This window comes from Cervus canadensis, chromosome 21, assembly GCF_019320065.1.
Source record: "Cervus canadensis isolate Bull #8, Minnesota chromosome 21, ASM1932006v1, whole genome shotgun sequence".
In the NCBI taxonomy this organism is placed as follows: domain Eukaryota; kingdom Metazoa; phylum Chordata; class Mammalia; order Artiodactyla; family Cervidae; genus Cervus; species Cervus canadensis.
In genome coordinates, this window is record NC_057406.1 from 4119273 (window position 1) to 4144584 (window position 25312).

General features: G+C 48.1%; 2 protein-coding genes across 2 annotated transcripts in view; one reads left to right on the forward strand and one right to left on the reverse strand.

The window, feature by feature from the left end:
• Positions 1-7123: 7123 nt before the first annotated feature.
• On the reverse strand, positions 7124-18170 carry RIBC2 (RIB43A domain with coiled-coils 2). Its single transcript, XM_043440722.1, has 7 exons — positions 17854-18170; positions 16926-17007; positions 14450-14794; positions 12731-12849; positions 11114-11341; positions 8798-8964; positions 7124-7306 (listed from the first exon to the last, which is right to left on the reverse strand). Exons 1-7 carry the CDS (start codon positions 17965-17967, stop codon positions 7228-7230), a joined length of 1134 nt encoding a protein of 377 aa, XP_043296657.1. The 5' UTR covers positions 17968-18170; the 3' UTR covers positions 7124-7227.
• Positions 18171-18288: 118 nt separating this feature from the next.
• SMC1B (structural maintenance of chromosomes 1B) overlaps positions 18289-25312 on the forward strand; it is a 73055-nt gene continuing 66031 nt past the window's right edge. Inside the window, exons 1-2 of the mRNA XM_043440724.1 lie at positions 18289-18425; positions 24258-24446. Of these exons, the coding sequence (XP_043296659.1) occupies positions 18317-18425; positions 24258-24446 (298 nt within the window). The 5' untranslated portion in view covers positions 18289-18316. The remainder of the gene's footprint in view (positions 18426-24257; positions 24447-25312) is intronic.

Here is a 25312-nt window from a genome sequence, read left to right on the forward strand (position 1 = left end):
AGGTGCTGGGTTTGCAGGAACAGCTCCCATAATGGGGACATTTGAAAGCCAAAGGAACGTGGCCCACACGTGACTGGGCTGTCAGAGATGATGGAGGAGCATTTTACACTTCAACTATGTGAACCAAGTGTGAACTTGGCCGTGAGAGCTGCGATTTTCATATTTGGAAAACAGACAAAAGCAAGAGAAAAACACTCAGCAGAGGCAAGAAGATTCGCCAAAAGTTTTAAAAATAATTGCGTCAAATGATTTCACACCAGCCTCTTAGGCTGAGGATATATGTTTTCCTGTAGAAAATGCTTATTAAAAACTCTGGATGAGAATCTTGGAAGAGCATATGATATGAAAGGGCCAAGTTTTGCAGGCAATGGTGTGGGCAAGAACCAATGAAAACTCTCTGTTTGGAGCATAGTTTTTAAAGGGCACAAACTGATGGACAAATTATACACATACCGTCTGAACAGGTAAGGAGGTACCGACATAAAAATATGCCTCCAAATTATTTCTTTGGTCAATCTACCCTTTAGCAACGTCAGAAGTGCTGAGTCCTGAGTGGTGACAAGTAATAGCAACACAATTTTACTAGGTTTTCCTAAAGGAGGGCAGGCCAGAGGAAGTAGGCAGGGGACGATACTAGTAAAAACATTGAGATGTAAAATAACAAGTTTCTGATGTGTGCAAAGACAGAGATTATTGAACACACAAACTGTGCGTGTGCAGCTTCTGCGTCTGTTACCTGATCAGTGTGTGTGCGTGCGCGCCAAGTCACTTGAGTCGTGTCCGACTCTTTGCAACCCCATGGACTGTAGCCCGCCAGGCTCCTCTGTCCATGGGATTCTCCAGGCAAGAATACTGGAGTGGGTTGCCAGGCCCTCCTCTAGGGGATCTTTCCGACCCAGGGATCGAACCTGCATCTCTTATGTCTCCTGCACTGGCAGGCGGGTTCTTTACCTCATCAGTAAATGTGTTCTGTTGGTGAAGTAATGACCCGAAATTTAAATGTCTATATTTGCCATTAAGATACTACACAGTGTTTAGGTAAAAAATAAAATGACTAAGATTGAAAAAAAAAAGATGCTATGCAGTGTTTAGGGTCTTAATTGTTCAAAGATTCTTGATATTACAGCAGCCTCCACAAATTGATACTAGGACAAGGCAGGATCAGGGCAATAGGGCCCAGACAGGAAAAAAGGTGCAAGGACTTCCCTGGCCATCCAGTGGTTGAGATTCCATGCTTCCAAGGCAGGGGGCGCAGGTTTGATCCCTGGCCGGGGAACTAAGATTTCACATGTCTCAAGGTGTGGCCAGTAAATAAATAAAGGTGCACGGTTCACGTCTGTATCATCATGCAGTCATGAAACGCTGCATGCACGTTCTCTCCTTTGGGCCATCTGTAAAGTAGGGATAGGAGGATAGACAGGGAATTTGGCTCTAGGATTATGTGTTCAGTTGCTCAGTCATATCTAACTCTTTGCGGCCTCAAGGGCTGTAGCCCGCCAGGCTCCCCTGTTCATGGGATTTCCCAGGCGAGAATACTAGAGCAGGCTGCTGCTTCCTCCTTCAGGGCATCTTCCCGACCCAGGGATCAAACCCATGTCTCTTAAGTCTCCTGCATTGGCAAGCAGTTTCTTTACCACTATCTCCACCTGGGAAGACCCTAGTCTGCAAATGAATTCCTTCTGTACATACTCAAATAGAACATACAGGCGAGGCCAGGAGTGACACAGAGGCTACGAAGGAGAATCCTTACATATCTTAGCATGGAGCTAATCTTTCATTTCTCAGTTTCCCCTCCACTATTCTGAACACTAGAATTTGAACTCAGAATAAAGAACAACATGCAACTGACTTTTTTTCATTCCTAGTTATCTTATGGCTTCTTTTTTTATATATCAGACTTTACTTTTTAGGGCAGTTGTAGGTTTACAGAAAAATTGAGTGAAAAGTTCAGAGAGGTCCTAGATACCTCCTTCACCCACCCAGTTCCCTTGTTATTAACCTCTAGCGTTAGTGTCGGAGAAGGCAATGGCACCCCACTCCAGTACTCTTGACTGGAAAATCCCATGGATGGAGGAGCCTGGTAGGCTGCAGTCCATGGGGTCGTGAAGAGTTGGACACAACTGAGTGACTTCTCACTTTTCACTTTCATGCACTGGAGAAGGCAATGGCAACCCACTCCAGTGTTCTTGCCCGGAGAATCCCAGGGACGGCGGAGCCTAGTGGGCTGCCGGCTATGGGGCTGCAGAGTCGGACACGACTGAAGTGACTTAGCAGCAGCAGCAGCGTTAGTGTGGCACATCTGTTATAAATTGATGAATCAACACTGATACATTATTATTAACTCATGCCCATAGTTTAATTAGGGTTCACTCTTTGTGCTGTGCACTCTATGGGTTTAGACAAATATTTCAATTCAATTCAGTCACTCGGTTGTGTCTGACTCTTTGGCACCCCATGGACTGCAGCACGCCAGGCTTCCCTGTCCATCACCAACACCCGGAGATTACTTGAACTTATGTCCATCGAGTCGGTGATGCCATTCAACCATCTCATCCTCTGTCGTCCCCTTCTCCTCCCGCCCTCAATCCTTCCCAGCATCAGGGTCTTTTCCAATGAGTCAACTCTTCACATCAGGTGGCCAAAGTATTGGAGTTTCAGCTTCAGCATCAGTCCTTCCAATGAACACCTAGGATCGATCTCCTTTAGGATGGACTGGTTGGATCTCCTTGCAGTCCAAGGGACTCTCAAGAGTCTTCTCCAACACCACAGTTCAAAAGCATCAATTCTTTGGTGCTCAGCTTTCTTTATAGTCCAACTCTTTGTAGTCCAATCCACCACTAGAGCACCACATGAAACAACTTTACTGCCCTAAAAATTCTCTGTGCTCCCATTATTTACAGCCCCACCCCCAAATCCCTGGCATCCGTTGATTTTTATTATTATTATTGACTGTGTTGGGTCTTTGTTGCTGTGTTGAGCATGGGCTATCTCTAGTTACGGCAAGTGGGGGCTACTCTTTGCTGCGGTGTGTGGGCTTCTCATCGTTGTGGCTTCTCTTGTTGCAGAGCTCGGGCTCCAGGTGTGGGGGCTTTACTCATTGGCTTAGTTGTCCCACGGCATGTGGGATCTCAGCTCCCTGACCAGGGATCGAACCTGTGTCCCCTGCATTGGCAGGTGGATTCTTAACCACTGAACCATCAGAGAAGCCTTCAGAGTCTGGTCTCTTCAGATTGGCTTCTTCCACTCTGTGATAAGCATTTAAGGTTCCTTCATGTCTTCTTGGGGCTTCCCTTGTAGCTCAGTTGGTAAAGAATCTGCCTGCAATGCAGGAGACCCGGGTTCGATTCCTGAGTTGGGAAGATCCGCTAGAGAAGGGAATGGCAACCCACTCCAGTGTTCTTGCCTGGAGAATCCCATGGACAGAGGAGCCTGGCGGGCTACGGTCCATGGGGTCACAAGAGTTGGACATGACTGAGCGACTAGACCACCATCACCACTTTTCATGTCTTCTTACGGCTTGATAGCTCATTTCTTTAAAGCAAAGAATAGTGTCCCACTGTTTGGCTATACCACTGTATTTCTGAATATTTGAAAATTTTCACAATAAGTTTTGGGAAAAAAACGAAAAAGCAAAAAACAAAACTTCTCGAGTGTGTACGTCTGGAAAATCGTAATGGGGCCATTTAGAGGAGCCATGGAGAGGGTCCCACCGCGCCTGGACCCTGGCTGTGCTTTCAAAGGAAGGTCAGATTTTTCCACCTCTCTTCTTTTCTCTCAGCAGGATGGCAATCGCAACACCCAGTGATGCACGGGTGTTGCAAGAACCTGCCCACCACCGGCGTGCAGTAGTCGAATCAGTCACAGGGCTCATCCCGTCTGGGAATGTACCGCACTGCTGATCACCAGCAGAGGGCACACTTGAAGCAAGCAAGTTGCAAGTTTTCAAGCTTTGTCTTTGCAGAATACCTTCCGGAAGGACGTGAAATTCAGAGTCAAAACAAGCCTCTCCACTTTGGACTCGTGATTCCAAGAACAGAACTAGTATTACTGCATGATTCCAAGAACATAACTAGTATTACCGCATGAGTCCAAGCACATGACTAGTATTACCGCATGAGTCCAAGCACAGGACTAGTATTACTGATGGCTGCAGCATCTTCCTCGCGCTGTCTCCCTCCTCGCCTGTGCCCACCCCCCCTCACCCCACCCCCCTGCTTCTGGGCCAGGACCTACTTCCATATCTGGACCTCCCACTAGCCTGGAAGAGATCCTAGCCTGGAGCCTGGCACGGCATCCAGGACGTGAAGAGCATGCGGTGTGCACTGAATGGGCTGACATCGCTCCCCATCACCCACTACCTTCCTGCCCCAAAGCAGGACAATCTACAGAGGCTGTCACTCAACCAGTGTTCTCCTTGAAGCACGGCTTGTTCAGCCTGGACAGCAACATTCTTAATGGGATGATCCTGGGAAGCCATGGGGCCAGGGGGCCCTCTGTATTCCCCCTGTTAAAGGCTGAATTGTGTCCCTCCCTCAAAGTTACATTAGAGTCCTAACCTTTAATGCCTCAGAATGTGACCTTATTTGGAAATAAGGTCATTGTAGATGTAATTAGTTTGATGGTGGTTTAGTCACTAAGTCGTGTCTGACTCTTTCAACAGTAATTCTCCAGTAATTAGTTTAGGCAGAGTCATTATGATGGACCCTAATCAAATATGGCTAGTGTCCTTATAAAGTGGGCTTTCCAGATGGCTCAGTGGTAAAAAGAACCCGCCTGCCAGTGCAAGAGATGCCAGATACTCGAGTTCGATCCCTGGGATAGGAAGATCCCCTGGGGGAGGAAATAGCAACTCACTCCAGTATTCTTGCCTGAAGAATCCCATGGACAGAGGAGCCCGGTGGGCTACAGTCCATGGGGTCGCAAGAGTCCGACATGACTTTGCAACCAAGCACAACCACAGCCTTAAAAATGGGGAGAATCTGAAGAAAAAAAAATGGGGAGAATCTGGATGCAGACTCAGCAGGAAAACGCCACGTGAAGAGGAAGGCATGGATGTGGGTGATGCATCTACAAGCCGGGGATCACCAAAGACCACTGGCAGATCCCCAAAGCTGGGAGAGAGGTCAGAAGCAGGTTCTCCTGCAGAGCCTCAGAATGAAGCAGCTCTGCCGACACCTTCCTCTTGAACTTTGCACATTTCTGCTGCTTAAGGCGCAGCCTCCCCTAGTGTGTGGGACTTTGTTATCGGCAGCCCCAGGAAACTATCCACCCCCAACCTGCTTCCAGGAGGGTGTCCAGCTCCAACTGATCCATGTGGGAAAACCTAACAAACCTCAGCCAGTGAAGGGTTTTGAGCGTGGGAAGAACAGGAGCTGTGTTTAGACACCGAGGGAACACGAGCTGAGCTGCTAGCACTGGTGTATCCGGCTCCATCTCGGCTAACGATGACGTGCCACCAAGGGCTGCCTTGATGACTCAGATGGTAAAGATCATCTGGGTCAGCAAGATCCCCTGGAGAAGGAAATGGCAACCCGATCCAGTATTCTTGCCTGAAGAATCCCATGGACAGAGGAGCCTGGCAGGCTACAGTCCATGGGGGTTGCTAAGAGTCGGACATGACTGAAGTGTATAGAACTTGCTGCCCCTTGCCACTGGCCCTGTGTGTATCAAGACGCGTACATGGAGGAGGATCGGTAACTGAGTGTGACCCAGCGATCCTGGGCCTGGGGTCTAGAGACCCCACTACTGCTGGACAAACTCCCTTCCTAACCCACCCTCCCCCATGTAACTTGCCTCTCCACCTCCCCTCTGGCAAATTCCAAATCACCATTCGGGACTCCCTCTGGCAGACAGCTAGCTGTCCCCAGTGGGTCTCTTCCATCTTTTACACCATTAGGGAATTGCTGCCAGCTCAGCCTCCCAAGCTCCACGGCAGCCAGGCACGGTCACGTGACTGCAATCTGACCACTAAGGTGTGAGCAGAGGTGAAATGTACAGTTCTCGGGAGCCGTGGCCCAGGTGTGCTGCATGGGTTCTCATATCCTCTTCCTTCCCGATTTCTCCTCCCAGCCGGCCACAGTGTGACAGCGTCACGGGAGGTGGCAGGGCAGTGAGGCGGCACCATTCAACTTGGGCTCTGACAGGAGGAGGAGATTAACTTCTGCCTTTTTGGCCACTCTGGTTTTGGGTCTCGTTATGGGAGCCAGGGGAGCTTCCCAGGGGACTTGGTGGGTAAAGGATCCTCCTGCAATGCTGGAGACACAGGTTCCATCCCTGGGTCGGGAAGATCTCCTGGAGGAGGGCATGGCAGCCCACTCCAGTATTCTGGCCTGGAGAATGCCATGGACAGAGGAGCCTGCTGGCTACAGTCCACGGGGTCACAATGAGTCGGACACGACTGAGGTGACGGAGCACACACGCATGGGAGCCAGGAGAGAGAAGTGCTTGAGAGCCAGATTTCTCAGAGTTCGACCCCAGGTCCACCAATTTCCGTCAGCGTGACCTCGGGGAAGTCACTTAATGTGTGAAAAGCTCAGGCTTTTCACCTGAAGACTGTGAGTAATGTGAACACCCACCCCCGGCTGCTGAGGGAGCAATTAGTCCACTCCATGTGAAGCAGGTAAAATGATTCCTGTGGGGACTTCCTGGGAGGTCCGGGGGTGAAGACTCTGTGCTCCCAGCTCGTGGGGCTGGGTTCCGGCCCTTTTCAGGGAAACAGATGAGAGTCTGCACGCCGAAACTAAAGGCTCCTGTGTGCTGCAATGAAGACTGAGGACCCCACACGCTGCAGCTAAGACCCAGTGCAGTCAAATAAACAAAATCAAAATAAAAAGAAATAAACAAACATGACACTCTTTAAAATAAATAAATAAAATGATGCCTGTGAGTGTGGGCTGCCATGCCCTCCTCCAGGAGATCTTCCCGACCCAGGGATGGAACCTGTGTCTCCAGACTTGAACCGAGAGTCTAACTTGCAGGCCTTCATCCCTGGGTCCACAGCACCCAGAGGTGCTCTGGAGACGGTCGGAGCGGAGTTGAGTGGACAGGAATCCTCCTCATAGAAATACAGGAAGAGGTTTAATCAAGCTTTGTCTACAATGGAAAAATCCAGTTCAAATGGTACTTCTGGACCAAAGGGTGCATTTTTTTTTTTTAACAGCTATGACTCTTCAAGATAACTGCGCTTTATACAGAAATGGTTCAGAGGAAAGGAAGGTGAATTTTTCCTTATCGACTTCCTGTATTAAACTGTGTGAAATAATCTTCAGTGGCGTGATTGGTACAGAGTTCCTTCATATGTTTTTTCCTGATAACGAAACAAGGAGAAAAAGAAATCAGCAAATGCCTGACTTCCTAAATGTTCTACTTTTTATTGGTGTCTTATCCCCAGGAGACACAATCCATCCCAGCACTATGCGCTCAAGGGGAAGAAGGGGCGTTTCGTCGCTGCTGATTGGTTAGCCTGGCGTGCTGCAGTCCAAGGGGTCGCTAAGAGTGGGATACGACTGAGCGACTGAACTGAACTGAACTGGCTGGTTAGCCTAGGGACCTGTGCGTGCGAGATGTGGGACATCTTAGAATTCCGTGATTGTAAAGACGCTTGCTCCTCCCATTTGATTTCTGTGAGATGATCCCTTAATTCTCCTCATTGAGGCCCCCAAAGATGGAGCCACCAGTCCACAGACATCTGATTGGAAAAAAATACCTGTGGGTCCCCTCTGAGTTCAAGCCAGAGCTTGAAGAATAGATAGATTTAAAAGTTAAATAAATAATGTGTTTTTAGTGACAGGTTCACCTGCTACTGCTACTGCTAAGTCACTTCAGTCGTGTCTGACTCTGTGCGACCCCGTCCCTGGGATTCTCCAGGCAAGAACACTGGAGTGGGTTGCCATTTCCTTCTCCAACGCATAAAAGTGAAAAGTGAAAGTGAAGTCGCCCAGTCAGGTCCGACTCTTCGTGACCCCATGGACTGCAGCCTACCAGGCTCCTCCATTCATGGGATTTTCCAGGCAAGAGTACTGGAGTGGGGTGCCATTGCCTTCTCCGGACAGGTTCACCTACTGATCTGCATTTGACATTTTCTGCACCTGGAAGTCTGAACTACTCCTGGGGCTTGTCCATAGGGAAGAAGAGACTGCTTCTTCTCGGCAGCTCAGGAGCCCCTCCCTCTGCCCGGCGGGCCCTCCCTGCGGTGGGCAGCTGGCACCGTCGTCCCCTGTGTCTGAGCCACATGCCGCCTCCCAGAAGCCCACCCGGAGTGCTCCCCTGGGGCTCCCGGGGCCCTCCGCGAACTCCGTCACCGGCACCTGTGTCCGGGCCCGCTGGGCTTTGCCGGCGCCCAGGTGAGGACTGTCCAGGGAGGGGTGTCTACGGAATGTGGGCACAGGGGAGTCTCCGTCCCTCCCTGGCCTGCGTGGGGACCGATGGTTTCCTAGCACTTGATTTCTGGCTTCCTAGCTCTGAGCCTTCTCCCGGCTCCTCTTTCCTGAGTGACTGTGCCAGAGCCCCACCCGCTGCCGCTACGGTTGGGGGGCGGGGGTGGGACCTCGTGAAAGATACCCCAAGGGTCCTGAGCCTGTGGGCGGGAAGGCTTCAGGGAAGGTGAGCCAGGTTGCTCCGTGGGCCCTGCACGACACCAGCTCTCACCTCCCCTTTCCCCAGGCCTGGTGCCCTCGACGGTGCTCCCAGGGCCCTCCTGCCCCCGCCCTTGGCCTTGACCTGTTCCCAGCCCCCTCCCCAACCCTCCCCCCACCTCCCCGCGCCCCCCAGGCCCCGCCCCCCGCCGCCCGGCACTCACTGCAGAAGCTGCTCCCTGGCCAGGCTGAGGTTGCTGCAGTCCAGGGCCCTTCGCAGGCCACGCTGCTGGCGCCGCTGCTGCCGCTCAAACAACAAAGCGGCGCGAGCCTTCTGAATCCTCCGCCGGTCCCAGTCCATGTCTCGCTGGCGCTCTTCCTCCTGGAGCCTCTGCAGAGAGGAGCGGCGACTCACCACCGCCCGTCCCCCAGCAGGAGAGCCTCAGAGGGGACTGCCCTGGTGGTCCGGTGGCTAAGGCTCCGAGACCCCAATCCGGGTTCAATCCCCGATAGGGGAACTAAGATCCCACCTGCCACAAGTGAGTTCACATGGTGCAATAAAGACCCTGCATGCCACAGCTAAGACCCAACGCAGCCAAATAAATAAAATAATTAGGAAAAAAAATGCCTGGCTGTGCTCTAGTTAAAAAAACAAAAGAATTGGGAACAATATGGGGACATAGAAGCCCACACTAAGAGACAGAGTATTCTTAGCGTGATCTCAACTTCCCAAATTATGTCCTTGTATAGAAGAGGAGCCGGGAGGGACAGGATACCAGAAGACATGTAGGGGGGATGGGAGAGGGGTCTTCTAGGTGTGAGATTTCACGTGGGATTTTTTCTTCTTTTATGTTTCTCTAGCTTATTAAGTAAGTTTCTACAGAGACTGAAAATCAGACCAAAAGTGCTGCTTTCGGGACAGATGGCCGAACTTCCTTGCCAGGCAGTTGGGCTGAACTACCGTTGTGAAGGGCAGAGCCGGGCCTGGCGAAGGTGGCCATGTCCCCTGCATCCTGATGCCAGCCTCAGGCTCCTCCCACTTTGGGCTGACTCCCCTGCCTCACCCCCTGGCTGCCGTCTGTATCCCCTCCCAAGGCGAGCTGCCCGACCTGCTCCCCATCTCCTGGTCCAGGCCACCGCCCCTCCCCGCACCCATCTGCTGGGGAGCTCACACCGACCACAGCATCACACCAAGCGTGGCTGTCATCTGCGGACCCCGTGGGAGCCTCGCCCATCCTCTGCAGGTCTGAGAACATCTCCAAATCTCTCTCCTGTAGTGATTTCGCGTCATTTCGACATCCTCAGAGATGACCCTTTCCCTGCCTCCCAGTGATTCTGCCTCTTCTCCAAAGACCCCCTTCCAATCTCTCAGCCATTCCCTCCAGGGGGCAAATGATGCCCATGGTCCTCGAACTCCAGCGGGGATCAGAAGCCCTGGCGGGCAGGGGGCACTTGCTGAGTGTTTCCGATTCAGCAGGCCTGGCGAGGGCCTCAGAATCTCCATCGCTCTCGAGTTCCTAGGTGCGGCTGGTCCAGACAGCCTGCTCTGGGAACCTCTGCCTTCACCCTGTCGTTGCCAATACCACCACCCTTCCGAGTCTCACCTTGGAGTCCCGTCCACCGCAGTGAGGACCTGCCCCTCTCTCTCCACACCCTCGTTCCCACGGGGTTCCCCCACACTGTGACTGCCAGTCCTCGGACTCGACAGCCCCCCACGGCCCCTTGAGCTCCGTGTGTCTTTATCTTCCTCCTCATTCAGCCCAGCGTCCACAGCTGACACCCCCTGGCAGACACCTGGGCACCCCGAGCCTCCCACCTGGCCCCACTTGCCAGGCAAGCCCTGAGCATCATTGAGTCCCAGCTCTCCCGTAATAGGCGAGCATGGCCCTACTCACAAGGGTCACTTCAAGTTCATGACCGGGACTCAAAGTGGGGGGAGGGAGGGGAGATGGGGCTGCCTGGCCACTTGCCCCTTCCCCTTTCCAGACGACCTTTTAGCACTTTGGTTCTTGCAAAACTCCTACCCTGACCCGTCCCCCTCAGCTGCTGACCACCCTCCTATTTCGCCAGCAAATAGGGGCTCCAGAGAAGCCCCTCAAGGCAATACAGCCCTACCCACCCCCCGCACTGTGGCTGCGGTCAAGACGGGCCTTCCTTCCCCAAGGCCATGGTCCTTGCAGTTCCCGCCCCTGCAGAGAGAATCCTCTCCCCGGGTGACTCCCCCCACCTTCAGACCTTTGTTTCAAGGCCCTGAGTCCCGTGATGACCCTCACTCCCAGCACCCTCACGCCCCACCCCAGCCTCCTCTCCTCCCCAGCATCCATCACCTGCGGGAGTACTCCACTCTTGTCCTCCCCCACAAATGGAACATGGACTCCTTGAGGGCAGCTTCTGGGGCCCAGGGTGACAGCAGCTATAACTAGATGTTTCAGGAAGGCGGGAGGGAGCACAGAGCCACGTCTGAGGGCTGGGGCGGGTGGAGGGGGGTGGTGGTGGAGGGAACACTGGGGGGCTTGGGGAAGGGGGGAGCGGACAGGCACCAGCTTCTCCTGGACTTGCTGTTTCTGCACCAGGCGGATCTCCTCCAGCTGCTCCTGGCTCATGCCCTTCCAGCGGTCGGGCACCACGCGATGCGGCCCGAAGGAGCTGGCTGCCTGCTGCGGGTTCTCCGAGAGCAGGTCTCCGCGCAGTAGGTTGGAGATCTCTGCTAGGTTGTCCTCCTGTTCTTGTTTTCTCTCTTGAATTTTCCTTTCCACTGACTCCAGGGCCTGCGCAGGGGAAGATATTAAGGATGATGCTCTGAAGGGGTTTCCCTGGTGGCTCAGACAGTAAAGATTCCACCTGCCATGCAGGAGACCAGGGTTCCATTCCGGGGCCGGGAAGATCCCCTGGAGGAGGGCATGGCAACCCACTCCAGGATTCTTGCCCGGAGAATCCGACAGACAGAGGAGCCTGGCAGGCTACAGTCCATGGGGTCGCAAAGAGTCAGACATGACCAAGCAACTCAACACATTGTCTAAGTGAGCCTGGTGGGACTGAGGCACAGGCTGGCAAACCTTGAAGGGGCCCTTGAAGGAAGAATGTGCTAAACAGGGCTCCTGGGCGGGTGGGTGGAGACTTGTCAGGTACGGATGTGGGGAGGTCCCTGGACCCCTGGCTGCCTGGGCGATGCTGGGCAAGTGGGCTGGGCTCAGAGGATCGCTACCAGTTGGTCACGTGCATAATCCCGGCAGGTCTTTGTCTGCAGTGATTTGCCAAAGCAGGGAACCGCGTCCCCCCATTAGGCAGCCATCTCCCCTCGGCTTGGCCTCACCCACCCCCAGGACAGGGCTGTGTACCCTTCCCTGTGGTCCTGGTCACCCAGGGCAGGCCACAAAGAACCTCCAACCACGTGATTCGTGGAAGCGGTGATTTCTAAAAGGTGCTCCTACTGCCCGGCAACCTCAGCCCCCGAGACAAATAAATTCCTGGTCAAATCCCTGCTTACATGAAGGCGATGGGTAGAAGGGACAGGCCCTCGCTGTGTGACCTGCAGCGAGACACCTTCCCTCTCTGGGCTACAGTTATCTCTCCGTCAAGTCAAGAGAAGGATGAAATCAGTTCCCTTTAATATTGGACAGACGGGGCACTTTGCTGGGTGCCCGCACACAGCAGGTGCTCACAAGAAGGCCAGCCTCACTACATTACAGAAGTGCATGCTTTGTAATTGGACACGTCTGATTTGAATACCGGACTTGTAGTATTTGGAAGTCCAGTGTTTGAATCTGCCAAAGCAAATCAGATTAGTACTCAGCTGTCTCTAAGAAAGTCAGTTCCTCCCTCTGAGCCTGTTTCTTGATCAATCGAGTTCATGGTGCCTCTCTGACACGGCTGTTGAACACAGTGACTAATAAGATCAGATAATTGTTGCAGAGATTTAAAAATATATATATTCTGGGAGTCCACCAGTGGCCTAGTGGTTAGGATTCCTGGGCTTTCACTGCCATCGTCTGGGTTCAGTCCCTGGTCAGGGAACTCAGATCCTTCAAGCCACGTGGCGTGGCCAAAAAAATAAATAAATAAATAACCATGGCTGTCACTGATGAGTTGAGAAGACTGGGGCACCCCAGGGAGGTGGCTGTGTGTCTCCCCCCTCCAGACAGGCCTGGGGTGTACACCTGGTTCTTGTTGAATTCTTTCACAGTTGCACAAACCGCCTTCCGGGTGGCGGTTTCCAGATTCTGTAAATGCTTGGCTGTCTCGTCAAACTGCAGCCTTGTCTTCAAGTAGAGCTCCTCTGAAAGGAAGAAAAATACAGTCAAAGCTTGTGTGCCTGCCCAGGCACACATCCTTCCCAGATGTGCAGAGTGCCCTGCAGAGCGTTGTTTCTGCGTCTGCTCCCCAACATGCTCCCATCAGAAGAAGGGGGACGCGGTGGAAGGCTCATGGGAGACGAAGATGATTAATTCAAGCCAAGCTCTTAGACAAGCGCCTGGCAGTGTTAGCAATCATCACTGTGGCCTGGTGATGTCTACGGACACGACTGAGCACGCATATCTGTGGCACCAAGGGAGAAGGGCTCAGGGGGCAGCGTAGTAGGAGATAAGGTCAGGCTGTGAAGGCCTTGCTGGTACTTGAAGTAAATTTGGTTTTTATTGAGTAAGTGTTAGTCGCTCAGTAGTGTCTCTTTGCAACCCCATGGACTGTAGCCCGCCAGGCTCCTCTGTCCACGGAGTTCTCCAGGCAAGAATACTGGAGTGGGTTGTCATGCCCTTCTCCAGGGGATCTTCCTGACTCAAGGATCGAACCTGGGTCTCCCGTGTTGCAGGCATATTCTTTACCAAGTGAGACACCATTAATGAGTAAAGTAAGAAGCTATTGGTTTTGAACAAAGGATACCACTTAATTTTTTATTTCTGGCCATGCTGTAAGTCATGGGGGATCTTAGTTCCCCAACCAGGGATTTAAGACATGTGCCCTGCATTGGGAACATGGAATCTAAACCACTGTACCACCAGGGAAGTAGCAGCTTTACGTATATACATATTTGCCTCGGCACATGGGATCTTCGCTGTGGCAAGCAGGCTCTAGAGCTCGTAGGCTCAGCAGTTGCCATGCAGGCTTAGTTGTATCATGGCATATGGGATCTTAGTTTCCCTACCAGGGATCAAACCTGTGTCCCCTGTGCTGGACGTCAGATTGTCAACCACTGGACTACCAGGGAAGTCCCTCAGCAGTTTAACTTTTTAACAGGATCATTCTGGCTATTGGGCTGAGAAGAGAGTGTAGGGAGACAAGGGCAGAAGCTGGGAGGCCAGTTAGAGGTGACTTTGGTGATCCAGTTGGGATGTGCTGGCCTTTGAGTCTAGTGGTAGTGGTGGAGGTAGTGATGGTGGTTGGAACTTGAGATGACTTGTTGTGGGAACGCGTGCGGCATCTGAGAGGAAGGAGTCACAATGACTTGGTTCGGGCCGGAGCAGCAGAAAGAACAGAGCTCCCATTGATGGAGGGGGATGGTCAGGTTCGGGGGATGATCCAAGTGTCTTACTGGACACGAACTGACATAGGCTAGACCTATGTCTTTCCCACTGTCTCCCCAGCAGGCTGTGAGCACACGGAGGGCCAGACCAGAGCTGAGTCACCCTGGGCTCCAGGATCCCATGGGTGCCCTGACAGACCACAAGCTCAGAAAGTGTTTCCTGCATGATGGACGTGTGACTAAAGGCGTCCAAATCCTGAAACACAGGTTCTGATGTCTCTTTCTTTGGCCATGTGGCTACAGTAGCCTGTTAGTGAGACTTCAGAGACAAAAATGAAACAAGAAAAAACAAACAAACTGGGGTTGATTTGTTAAACAAAGTATTGAGACCCACTTGTCTTTTTGGTTTTATTATTACCTGCACATTTTTGGTTCTCCCGACCAATCATCCATTCCTTTTGCTGTTGCAGGGACCATTCCCTGTTTTGTTCCTCTTGGAATTTCTTCCTCAGATGGAAGTTTAAATCCTCTCCCATGAATTTCTGCATTCCTGATATTGTATTCCAAGCATCATAATCTGACTGCCGGGCTGGACGATCTTTCTTAAGGGCTAGGGGGTCAGAGAGGTGAAATTCACGGCGCGTTTCCGGCCTCTGAAAGCTCTGTTGGAAATCACTGATAGCTTTACAGAGATTTTTCCTATCTCTCCTTTCCCGGTTTTCTGATATGCATGCGATCTTGTCATTTTGTCTCATTTCAGCAGCTAGAAAAGATACAGCATATTCATTAGCGAAAGATTCAGAGGAAAGAAAGAAATTTGAATTCACCCAAAAAAATAATTTTTAGTGATTCTAAAAGTCATCCAACTCTCCCAAAGGTTAACACAACCATTAAAGGATTAGAATTCTGAATATAAAAAAGCACCTACAAATCAACTTAAAAACAAACAACCTAAGCACAAACGGGGCAAAGGAAGGGAAAAGGGAAATCACTATAGAGAAACCGGAATGATCATTAAACTTGTGAAAAGATCATCAACCATTCAAGATGGGAAACATCCAGTGAATTGAAGAAACATTTTAAAATGCTAAAAATAGCAGGTATTAGTAAGGACATGAAGAAACATAGAGATTTCTCATTTACTGCTTGTGAGAGTGTAATTCGGTACTTCTATAACCATGGAAAGCAATTTGCCAACATCCCCTAAAACTGAAAAGGTGCACATGCTATGACCCGGCAATTCCACTTCCGGGTCCACCAGAAACATGAGCATTGGGACACAGTGCAGGGGAGTTGTGAACATTGTTTGCAATTATTTAAAAAACTGAAAAAAACCTAAATCAGCCACCAGCAGAGGAATGAAGAAACTGTGGTTAAAGTTCACATAAGAAAATATCATAAAGCAATTAAAATGAATATTCTGTATGGAGATCACCTACAAATTCCCAAAATAGGTTGTTGAATTTCTTTTTTATTTTTTTTTGGTTGTTGAATTTCTTAAATGTTGCAAAAGGATACTTTCAATACATCTTTTATGTAAAAATGTAAAACACACGGACAAATTTTATATTGTCATGGATATACATACATGGACGGTACAAGCACAGAAACATGCATGGGAATGATCACACCTCTGAGGAGGGACGAAGAAGAAAATGGTAAGATAGGGGAGAGTTTTAGCTACTTCTGTGTAACACTTAATTCTCAAAAATCATTCTTAATATAAGATATCTAAAGCCAGGTTGGCAAAACGTTCACATCTAGTCTGGTGGTGGGTCCGTATATGTCTGTCACATCATTCCCGTAGGTTTGAATTACTTTTGTAAAAAATTGTATTGAAGTTAATTTATTTACCATGCTGTGTTAATTTCTGCTATACAGCAAAGTGATTCAGTTATACATATATATATATATATATATGTATATATATTCTTCTTCATATTCTTTTCCATTATGGTTTATCACAGGTTTCAATTACTTTTACACTAGAATTTTAAAAGAAAATATGAAACACTATAAAGAAGAAAAGACCCTGATGCTGGGAAAGATTGAGAGCCAAAAGAGGGGGGGGTGACAGAGGATGAGATGGTTGGATGGCATCACTGACTCAATGGACATGAGTTTGAGCAAAGTCTGGGAGAGAGTGAAGGACAGGGAAGCCTAGTGTGCTGCAGGCTGGGGGTCACAGAGCCAGACACGACTGAGTGACTGAACTGAGCTGATAAAGAAGAAAGTAAACTTCACTCATCATGCCATCACTCCAAATTTACCACTGCTCATATTTTGGTATAGTTCCTTTGTGTCTTTTTCTAAACATATTTTAATATATTTTTAACTTATACACATTTATATATTTAAACTTAATTGATAACCCATTGTACATATAATTTTGTATCCTTTTTTTCTATTCAAAAAATCCTTATGGTGCTTCAAAAGACATTGTTGGACATGATGGGGGCAGAAATGAATACTATTTGAGAATCTGATCCACAAGCCAGAACACTGTTACTTGAACCAGGCCTGGTTCTGAGTCAGCTCTGGGGTATGGGCTCAAGAGTGTGTGTTGTCTACTGTTACCAGCTGTCCCTGGTAGAAGGTCTTGAGCTTTTGGCAGAGAATATGTGTGTGTGTGAGGTTTTTCATACCTAGTTTTTAAAGAAAACAGAAAAATATACATGTCTGCTCATAATATATTTCCTACTCATATAGAATTCAATAGCTAATTTTCAAGTGTGGAAGAATCGGTGCATTAAGTTAACTGAGCACAAGAAACTGTGAAATTTTAAAAGGAAGAAGAGCGTGAAAATGACAAGGCTTTACACACGTGAGGAATGTGACCTGGGTCTAAGGCACACAGCCCTGAACCACTCAACGGCCATTTAGAGAATGCTCACCAAAGGTTTCCTCTCTCGCTTTTTCAGTTGCTGCTTTTATGTTCTGGTCACAAACCTGAGCATCCCAGGCCGTGGTGTCTCCCTGGGAAAGGAAAACAATGGGAGAGAATAAGAGCCAGACAATTTTATTCAGTTGATAACAATCCTACTTATCTTTTTATAAACCAAATCGTCTTATACCCAAATGCCCTTATGTGCCTCTATTGGTTCTTCAGCCTGTTTTAACTTTCCCCAAAGCTTCCTTCTTCCTTTCTTAGTCAGTAGGTCCTCATCCTCAGAATACTACTTAAGCATCACCTCCTCTGGGAAGCCCTGTTTTCCCCTCCCAGCCCTAGTTGGTGCTCCCTGGCACCCTGTGCTCCACCCCCCACCCCCATACACACACAGCATTGACTTCCCTGCATTATAATGTGACCATTTTAATGCCTGCCTCGTCCGCTGGTCTATCAATTTCACAAAGTCAAGGATCGCCTTATTCCTCATCTCCTAGGCCTGGCTCAGGCTTGCCACAAAATAAGAACTCTCTCTACTGGCATTTGTCTGTTGAATGGACTGGAGGAAATTCCTGGCAATGTAGAAAGTCTGGCTCAGAGAGAGGAGAACCGCTTTCCGGTCTCTGGCCACTAACTCCAGGCAAGCTCGCTCCCCGCTGCAGGACTCAATTTGCTTGTCTGGCAAGTGACAGGGAGCATTTTTCGGTCTGTTATGAGGTCTCCCTCAACCTCCGCAAACTCGATACGTGGAACAATTCTTCCCGGCAAAGCTTGGAGCCGTCCGCAGCTGTGCCTGGATCAAAAGTTTCATTCTAACGGTTCATCTCCTCTTGTCGCTGGCTGCTCGCCTCTCTTGTTTCCCCCGCCCCCTCGACCCCTCCCCTCCCTCGCCATTCCCTCCTGGCTCCTCTCCCTTCCGATCCGGAGGGTCTCACCCCAATCATCCTGTTCCTGGCGTTGAAAATCCGTTTCTGCCTGCCCAGCTCCGCATATCTTCTTTTGGCCAAGACCAAGTCTTCCTGCAGGTCCTTGGGCTGCGCCACCTCCATGACTGCGAATTGCTAATAAATTCTAAGAGGGTTCAAAAACACGCGAGATTAAAAGAAAAGACAACAAAAATAAAACAAACTCAAGCCCAGCGAGGCTGGCTCCTTAGGAGTCTGGGCAGGAGTCTGGCAGGATGCGAGCTTGCCCAAGAGGCTTTCAATCGGCCTTCTCTCACTGCGCCAGAGGCATGGAGTCTCGGTTTCCTTGGAAACGTAAACAACTCCGGTTGCCAAGAAACAGCGTAGCGCTCATCGGTATTCTCGCTTTCCTCTCGCGAGACAGCACGAGGAGCTTCCCGCGCTTTTCCCCGCCAGAGTGTGAGGACGCAGCTGAGGCGCGGAGGGCGCAGCCATGGGCCGTATGGAAGTGCTGCTTGTGGAGAACTTTAAGTCTTGGCGGGGCCGCCAGGTCATAGGCCCCTTCAAGAGGTTCACCTGCATCATCGGCCCCAACGGCTCCGGTAACTCGGGACCTAGAATGTCTTCTCCCGCCGCAGTCGGCTGAGCCGCTTCTTGCCTGAGGAGACGTGAGGGAGGCCTCAAGGCCTGGACTCAGGCTCGACCCTCGCCACCCACCTCAGGGACGGGGTGGGATGCAGGATAGGGTGGGAAGCGACCCTCAGACTCCGTCCAGGGCGGGTTGGAAGTGGCAAGGAGCCTCCTCTCGCCGTCCGCACCGGCCGACCGTCACCCTCAGACCGACCCCCAGGGGCCTGACCCTCGCCCGCTGCCCTGGCCCCCAGACCTTTAGACCACACCCTCGGGGGCCTGACCCTTGCCCCAGCTCCCCGACCCTCAGACTGCACCCCCAGGGGCCTGACCCTTGCCCCAGTTCCCCGACCCTCAGACCGCATCCCCAGCGGCTTGACCCTTGCCTTCTGACCCCGGCCCTCGGACCCCACCCAGGCCAGACCCCCCCCCTGCACCCTCTGTCCGAGGGTTCCACCCTGGACTCCTCTCCTTCGCCCCTGCTCCTCTGCCCTGTGGGCTCCTCCTCTTGCCCTTAGCCGTGGTTGCTCTCCTCTCCATCCCTTTCCCTTTCTCATCTCAGATGACATAGTGGGAACCAGATGGGGAGGAAGTCATTGGTTCCAAGGGGCTCGAACAACCATTTGAATCCAAGGAAACTTCGCAGGATTATTATGGAAATGACTGTGATAATTGAACTTTCCCCAAACTCCTGGCACCTTTCTTTTTGTTTAATCTTCACAAATACATATAATTTCCATTTTACAGTGGAGGAAACTGAGGTTCAGAGGGTCCAGATGACTTTCCAAGACAGCCCAGTAAGTGGCAGAGTCTGGACTGGAATTGGGGCCTGGCCAGGTTCTGCTTGACTACATGTTTGGAAAGAGTGGGATAATGACCCAAAGCAGGTGGGAGTAAGCCCTAAAACAATAGTGACCTTGAGATTTTTCCCAAATCTGGAGACTCCAGTTTGCCTTTCTCAGTCCAGATTTCCTTTCTTAGCTCAGGAACCTTGTTTGAGTTGAAAGATACCTGTTGCCTCAGTAAGTTAATTTATATGACAGACACAAATAGGACACTTAAGTGTGTGCTTTCTGGGCACACCAAATCTGGAATATAATTATTGTGGAAGTGTTGTGAAATTTCTGTTGCATTTTAGAAACAGCTGTTGTTGAAGGTTTTCTTTTGCATTTAGTATATGTGAAAGAGTACTTACTCAGTCCGCCTCTTTGTGACCCCCTGGACTGTAGCCCACTAGGCTCCTCTGTCCCTGGGGATTCTCCAGGTAAGAAACTGGAGTGGGTTGCTATGCCCTCCTCCAGGGGATCTTCCCGACCCAGAGATTGAACCCAGGTCTCCCGCATTCCAGGCAGATACTTTACCGTCTGAGCCACCAGGAAGCCCACGTGAAAGAATACCTGAGCTTAGATGTATTCACATATTTGATTTCCTTGCCTCTTCTCTGTAATGTATTTCTTCATTTTCATTTTACTCTGTTATCAGAAAACATTGAAAAATGATTATTGTAATCACTCCTGCATTGTTATCCTGACTCCACTCAGGAAGTTACTGAGCCCACCACCAGGTGATTTTCATCTTTTAACTGATGGTTATGTGAAGGGTTGCTCAATTCTGTTTTGCATCTCCAATGGTGTGATACTTGAAATGAGTGTGCAAAGTCTTGAACTCCACTCAGTACACTTGAACTGAACTCAAGTGTCTTTTCATGTGGTTAAGAGTCTTTTGTATTTCTCATTCTCTTGAGTTGAACTGAACTGAACTGATTCTCTTGAGTTGCCCTTTTATGTTCTTTGCCCATTTTTCTGGTGGGTTGTCTTAGAAATCTTTCTAAAACATATCTGAAAAAGTCACTGCTATTCCTGGAATCCTTTGTAGCTTCCTATAATCTTCAGCATCAAGTTTTGTTTCTCTCTTGTCATTCCCAACCTTGCAAGCTTTGCTCCATCTCTGTATATTCAGTTCAGTTCTGTTCAGTTGCTCAGTTGTGTCCAACTCTTTGCGACCCCATGAATTGCAGCACGCCAGGCTTCCCTGTCTATCACCAACTCCTGGAGCTTGCTCAAACTCATGCCCATCGAGTCCTTGATGCCATCCAACCATCTCATCCTCTGTCGTCCCCTTCTCCTCCTGCCTTCAGTCTTTCCTAGCATCAGGGTCTTTTCAGATGAGTCAGTTCTTCGCATCAGGTGGCCAAAGTATTGGAGCTTCAGTTTCAGCATCAGTCCTTCCAATGAATATTCAGGACTGATTTCCTTTAGGATGGACTGGTTTGATCTTGCAGTCCAAGGGACTCTCTGTATCATTATTTACCCTTTTCCTACTATAATGTGCTAAGTTGCTTCAGTTTGTCTGACGCTTTGCAATCCTATGGACTGTAACCTTCCAGGCTCCTCTGTCCATGGGATTCTCCAGGTAAGAATACTGGAGTGGATAGCCATGGGGGACCTTCCCAACCCATGGATCAAACCAGAGTTTGTTATGTCTCCGCATTGGCAGGCAGGTTCTTTACCACTAGTGCCATCTGGGAAGTCGATTTTTACTAGAATGGTACCTTGCTTTCCCGGTTGTACCTGTGATCAAGCTATTCTCTTTTCCTGTAACGGTTATGTTTACCTTCAGCATCACTTCCCCAGACTTCTACTTCCTCTTTAAAATTTAGCCCATAAGTTTCTCCTGCAAAGCCTATTCAGAGTCTCCAGTAGTTAGTGCTGCTCTTAAGTGCTTCATAGTTTTTTGTGTATTAATTTTAGCTTAGAACTTACTGTAGTAAGTTATAATTTCCTGCTTTTAATGGGAAGAGTATAGATTTTGGAATTAGACACCTAACCCCAAAATATGATTGTGTGAGCATCTGCTTTTTAATTTATGAAATGAAGTTCAATAAAAATTGATAATATTCCCCGCTGTAAGCACCTTAAGGGAAAATCCCACATACTGTTTCTTTTTAGCCTCGGTAATTAGGAGAATGCCTGATTAATAGGTGTTCCATAAATTTTGTAGAATGAGTGAATGAATTTGAAGAGGCAAGAGAGTGAATTTGAGTCCAGCTAAGAGTCTTCTGAAAGTAAGGAGGGCTTGAAAAACTAGAAGAATGGTAAGGAAGGAGAAGAATGGAAGAGATATGCAGAGTTGAAATCAGAAGGGACTTAGCAGCTCTTGGTAAGAGGGCAGATGAGTGGCAAAAATTGAGGTTTTGAGATGGGAGAGTGATACTGTAATTTTTAGATCTTTGAATATTTGGTTCATCTTCATCAAGTGATGATAGTCTAAAATATTACTCTTCCAGAATTATTTTCCTGATGTTGATTTTGAGTTATTTATAGCAGAGGTTCCTGCTCTGACCATTACAAAACTTAACTTGGTTGGTTCATTCATTCATCCATTTTTGTCAGTAGGTGGTTGGTAATACATGGTCTCCTGCATTGGAGGCAGATTCTTTACTAAATGACCCACCAGGGAAGTCCCTACTTAATAAATGTTTCTTGATCCTATCAGAAGTTACGTCTCCCAGCTACCCTCTGTTTCATCCCTCAGTTTGTTTCCTCACCGATACTTACTATAATATATAATTATTTTTTGTTTATTGTTTGACTTTTTAGTATATTATAACATTTGTTAGACAGGGTTGTCATCTCTCTTGTTCTTTTACTGTATCATTATGACCTAGCACACAAAAGGATTAACGTAATGAATTAATTTGGATGGGGAGGTATTTATTTTAGGCAGATTTTAAATAAGGATTGCTAAAATGAATTTCTGTTTAATTCTGTTACCATCAGACTTAATAACTTCAATTAACATTCTATATATGTAACCTACATATGCTCAGGTGGTAAAGAATCCACCTGCAATACAGGAAACCCTGGTTTGATTCTTGGGTTGGGAAAATCCCCTGGAGAAGGGATAGGCTACCCACTCCAGTATTCTTGGACTTCCCTTGTGGCTCATCTGGTAAAGAATCTGCCTGCAGTGCAGGAGACCTGGGTTTGATCCTTGGGTTGGGAAGATCCCCTGGAGAAGGGAAAGGCTACCCACTCCAGTATTCTGGCCTGGAGAATGCCATGGACTAGTTGCAAAGAGTCAGACACGACTGAGCGACTTTCACCTTCTATATATGTAACCATCATACAATAGTTTTCAATCTGCACATTATCGATTAACCCCCAAAAAAGTCATGTTTCATACCTGTTGGTTAACTGAAACTTAGCTAATTATATTTGCAGCATTTTTAACCACTTCTAGTTCTTTTTTAAAAGACCATGAACTTCCAAACTAAGCCATATTTCCAGTGATTTGCAATATTCTTCTATGTTACTTTTTCTGCTTTTGGCATGAGAAATTTAAATTGCTTGTGGATATGAGGGAATGAATGTGAAAAAGAAAAAACATTAAACAGAGATAGTTGTAGTTGAAATGACACTGCACCTTGGAAATTGTTTTGTACTATGTGCTCCTGGTTGTAGAACAGTTTGCCATTTGAGTTGGGAGTCACCAAGACTACCCCCAGTTTTGGTGATTCATTGAGAGGACTCATAGGACTCAGCATATAGTTGTACCCAGGACTGTTACTCATAACAGTGAAAGGAAACGAAGAAACCTCAGCAAAGGGAAAAGGCACATGAGGAACCCTAGGAAACCAGTTGCAAGGTTCCATGAAACCTCCTCCAGTGAAATCTCATAGGACAGGCTTAATTCTTCCAGCAACAAGTTGTGACAACACACATGAGATGTTGTTAACCAAAGACTCGTTAAAGACTCAACTCTGAGGGTTTATATTAGGGAATGGTCACATAAGCACCTCCATTCCCCCAAATTCCAGACTCCAAGAAAGAAAGCAAGTGTTCAGCCTAGATCATATTGTTTATACAAACAGTTTAGGCACAGTGATGCATTCTTAACAGAAAGTGGTGGAGGGACTTCCCTGGCGGTCCAAGGGTTAAGACTCCATGCTGCTTCCACCGCACGGGGCATGGGTTCATTTCCTGGTGAGGAACCAAGATCCCACAAGCCATGGGGTATGGCCAGAAAAAAGAAAGTGGTGGGAATCCTCACAGAATCCAAATCCTAATCCCACAATACCTGCTAATCTTGTAAGCAAGATTTTCAGAGGATAACAGCCTTGGACATGCTATGTAACTGATCTACGCTGTTCAACACAAACCCACCATAAATATTCTAGCAACCCTAGTCTAGCCCTTGGGAAAATCCTGAAGATACCCTTTTAAAAAAATGTGACACTTAAAATTTCTAAGGTGGAGATAACCGAAATTTGGAGAAGTTAAATGATTTGCCATGGTATAATACTTGATGGTGGGAGAGAGCTGAGGCTTAGATCTGGTATAGATCCTTACATTTATATCACTTAATACTCTACCATAGCTACATAGAAACCAGTTATCTACATAAAATTTTTCAGTCACATGCATTTTTGAATGCAGGAAAAACTACTACTTAGACATGTATATCGGCTGTATCAGGCTTCCAAGGTGGCACTGGTGGTAAAAAACCCGCCTGCCAGTGCAGGAGACATAAGAGATGCGGGTTCCATCCCTGGGTCAGGAAGATCCTCTGGAGAAAGAAACGGTAACCCACTCCATTATTCTTGTCTGGAGAATCCCATGGACAGAGGAGCCTGGTGGGCTACCATCCATGGGGTCTCAGAGAGTTGGACACGACTGAAAGTGACTTAGCACTAGCGCATCGGTTGTATTTCACTTTCCTTAGTAGTCTGGTTTCTTTGGCGCTGGGCAAGACTTTTTATCATTGAAAATAAATAACTTTTTTTCCTGTCTTTCCTTCCCCAGGGAAATCTAATGTAATGGATGCACTTAGTTTTGTAATGGGAGAAAAAATAGCTAATTTAAGAGTGAAAAATATTCAAGAACTTATTCATGGAGCACACATTGGAAAACCTGTTTCTTCTTCTGCAAGTGTAAAAGTTGTATATTTGGAAGAAAGTGGAGAAGAGAAGACATTTGCAAGGACTATCCGAGGTATTTTTTTTTTTTCCCTTGGGATAGCAGATATCAGAAGCAAATAATAGAACCTATTTGATTCTCCACTGGACTTTTATTTAAGCAGACATATTTATTTAAATTCCCCTACTGTCAGATAGCGGTCTTTCTCCCTGGTTATTGGTTAAAATGAAAGAGGGAGTTTACCTCAAAGGTGGTGATATCATAAAAGTCCTTCCTGAGATTCTTTATGTATCTTTATCTGGTTTTCCTAGTGATGAAGTAACTATAAATGCATATTTTTGGTTTGTATAGAAAGTTTATCCTAGCACGAAAAAGCAAATTGCATGAAATATTTGATTTTTTATATTATGATTTATTCGCAAATCTTTGTATTTCCTGAGTAAATAAGATTCAGAGTTATATATATATATATATTTCTATTTATACTAGGATTTTACTGGGCTTCTGTAAATAGATGCCTCTTGGTTTTGTTTTTTAAAAGTCCAAGATGAGGGTGCCAGCATGGTTGGATGAAAGCTCTCTTCTGGTTGCAGACTTATCATTGTATACTCACATGTGGATGAGACTTGGGAGCCTTGTAGGATCTTTTTATTTTATAAGCACCCTAATACTATTCATGAGGGCTCCACTATCATGACCTAATCACCTCCCAAAGGCCTTACCCTCTAACACCATCACTTTTGGGGTTAGGATTTCATCACATGAATTCAGTGGAGACACACTTAGACCATTAAACAATCCTAGTTAAAATAGTAATGCCTGTTTCTCCTACACAGAAACTTCCATACCCCTTTCCTACCTCCATTTTACTCCTTAGCACTAAACACTTTCCCACGTGATATTTATTTTACTTACCTATCTCATTTTTGTCTGCCTCCATT

What these genes read in the sequence shown, in the direction of transcription:
- RIBC2 (XM_043440722.1), bottom strand. Translation starts at nt 17,967, where the DNA reads ATGGAGGTGGCGCAGCCCAAGGACCTGCAGGAAGACTTGGTCTTGGCC. An exon ending in AGCGAGAGAGGAAACCTTTG is followed by an intron (nt 14,795 to 16,925) that starts GTGAGCATTCTC and finishes TATCTTTTCTAG; the next exon opens with CTGCTGAAATGAGACAAAAT. An exon ending in AAGAATTCAACAAGAACCAG is followed by an intron (nt 11,342 to 12,730) that starts GTGTACACCCCA and finishes TCCCCTGCGCAG; the next exon opens with GCCCTGGAGTCAGTGGAAAG.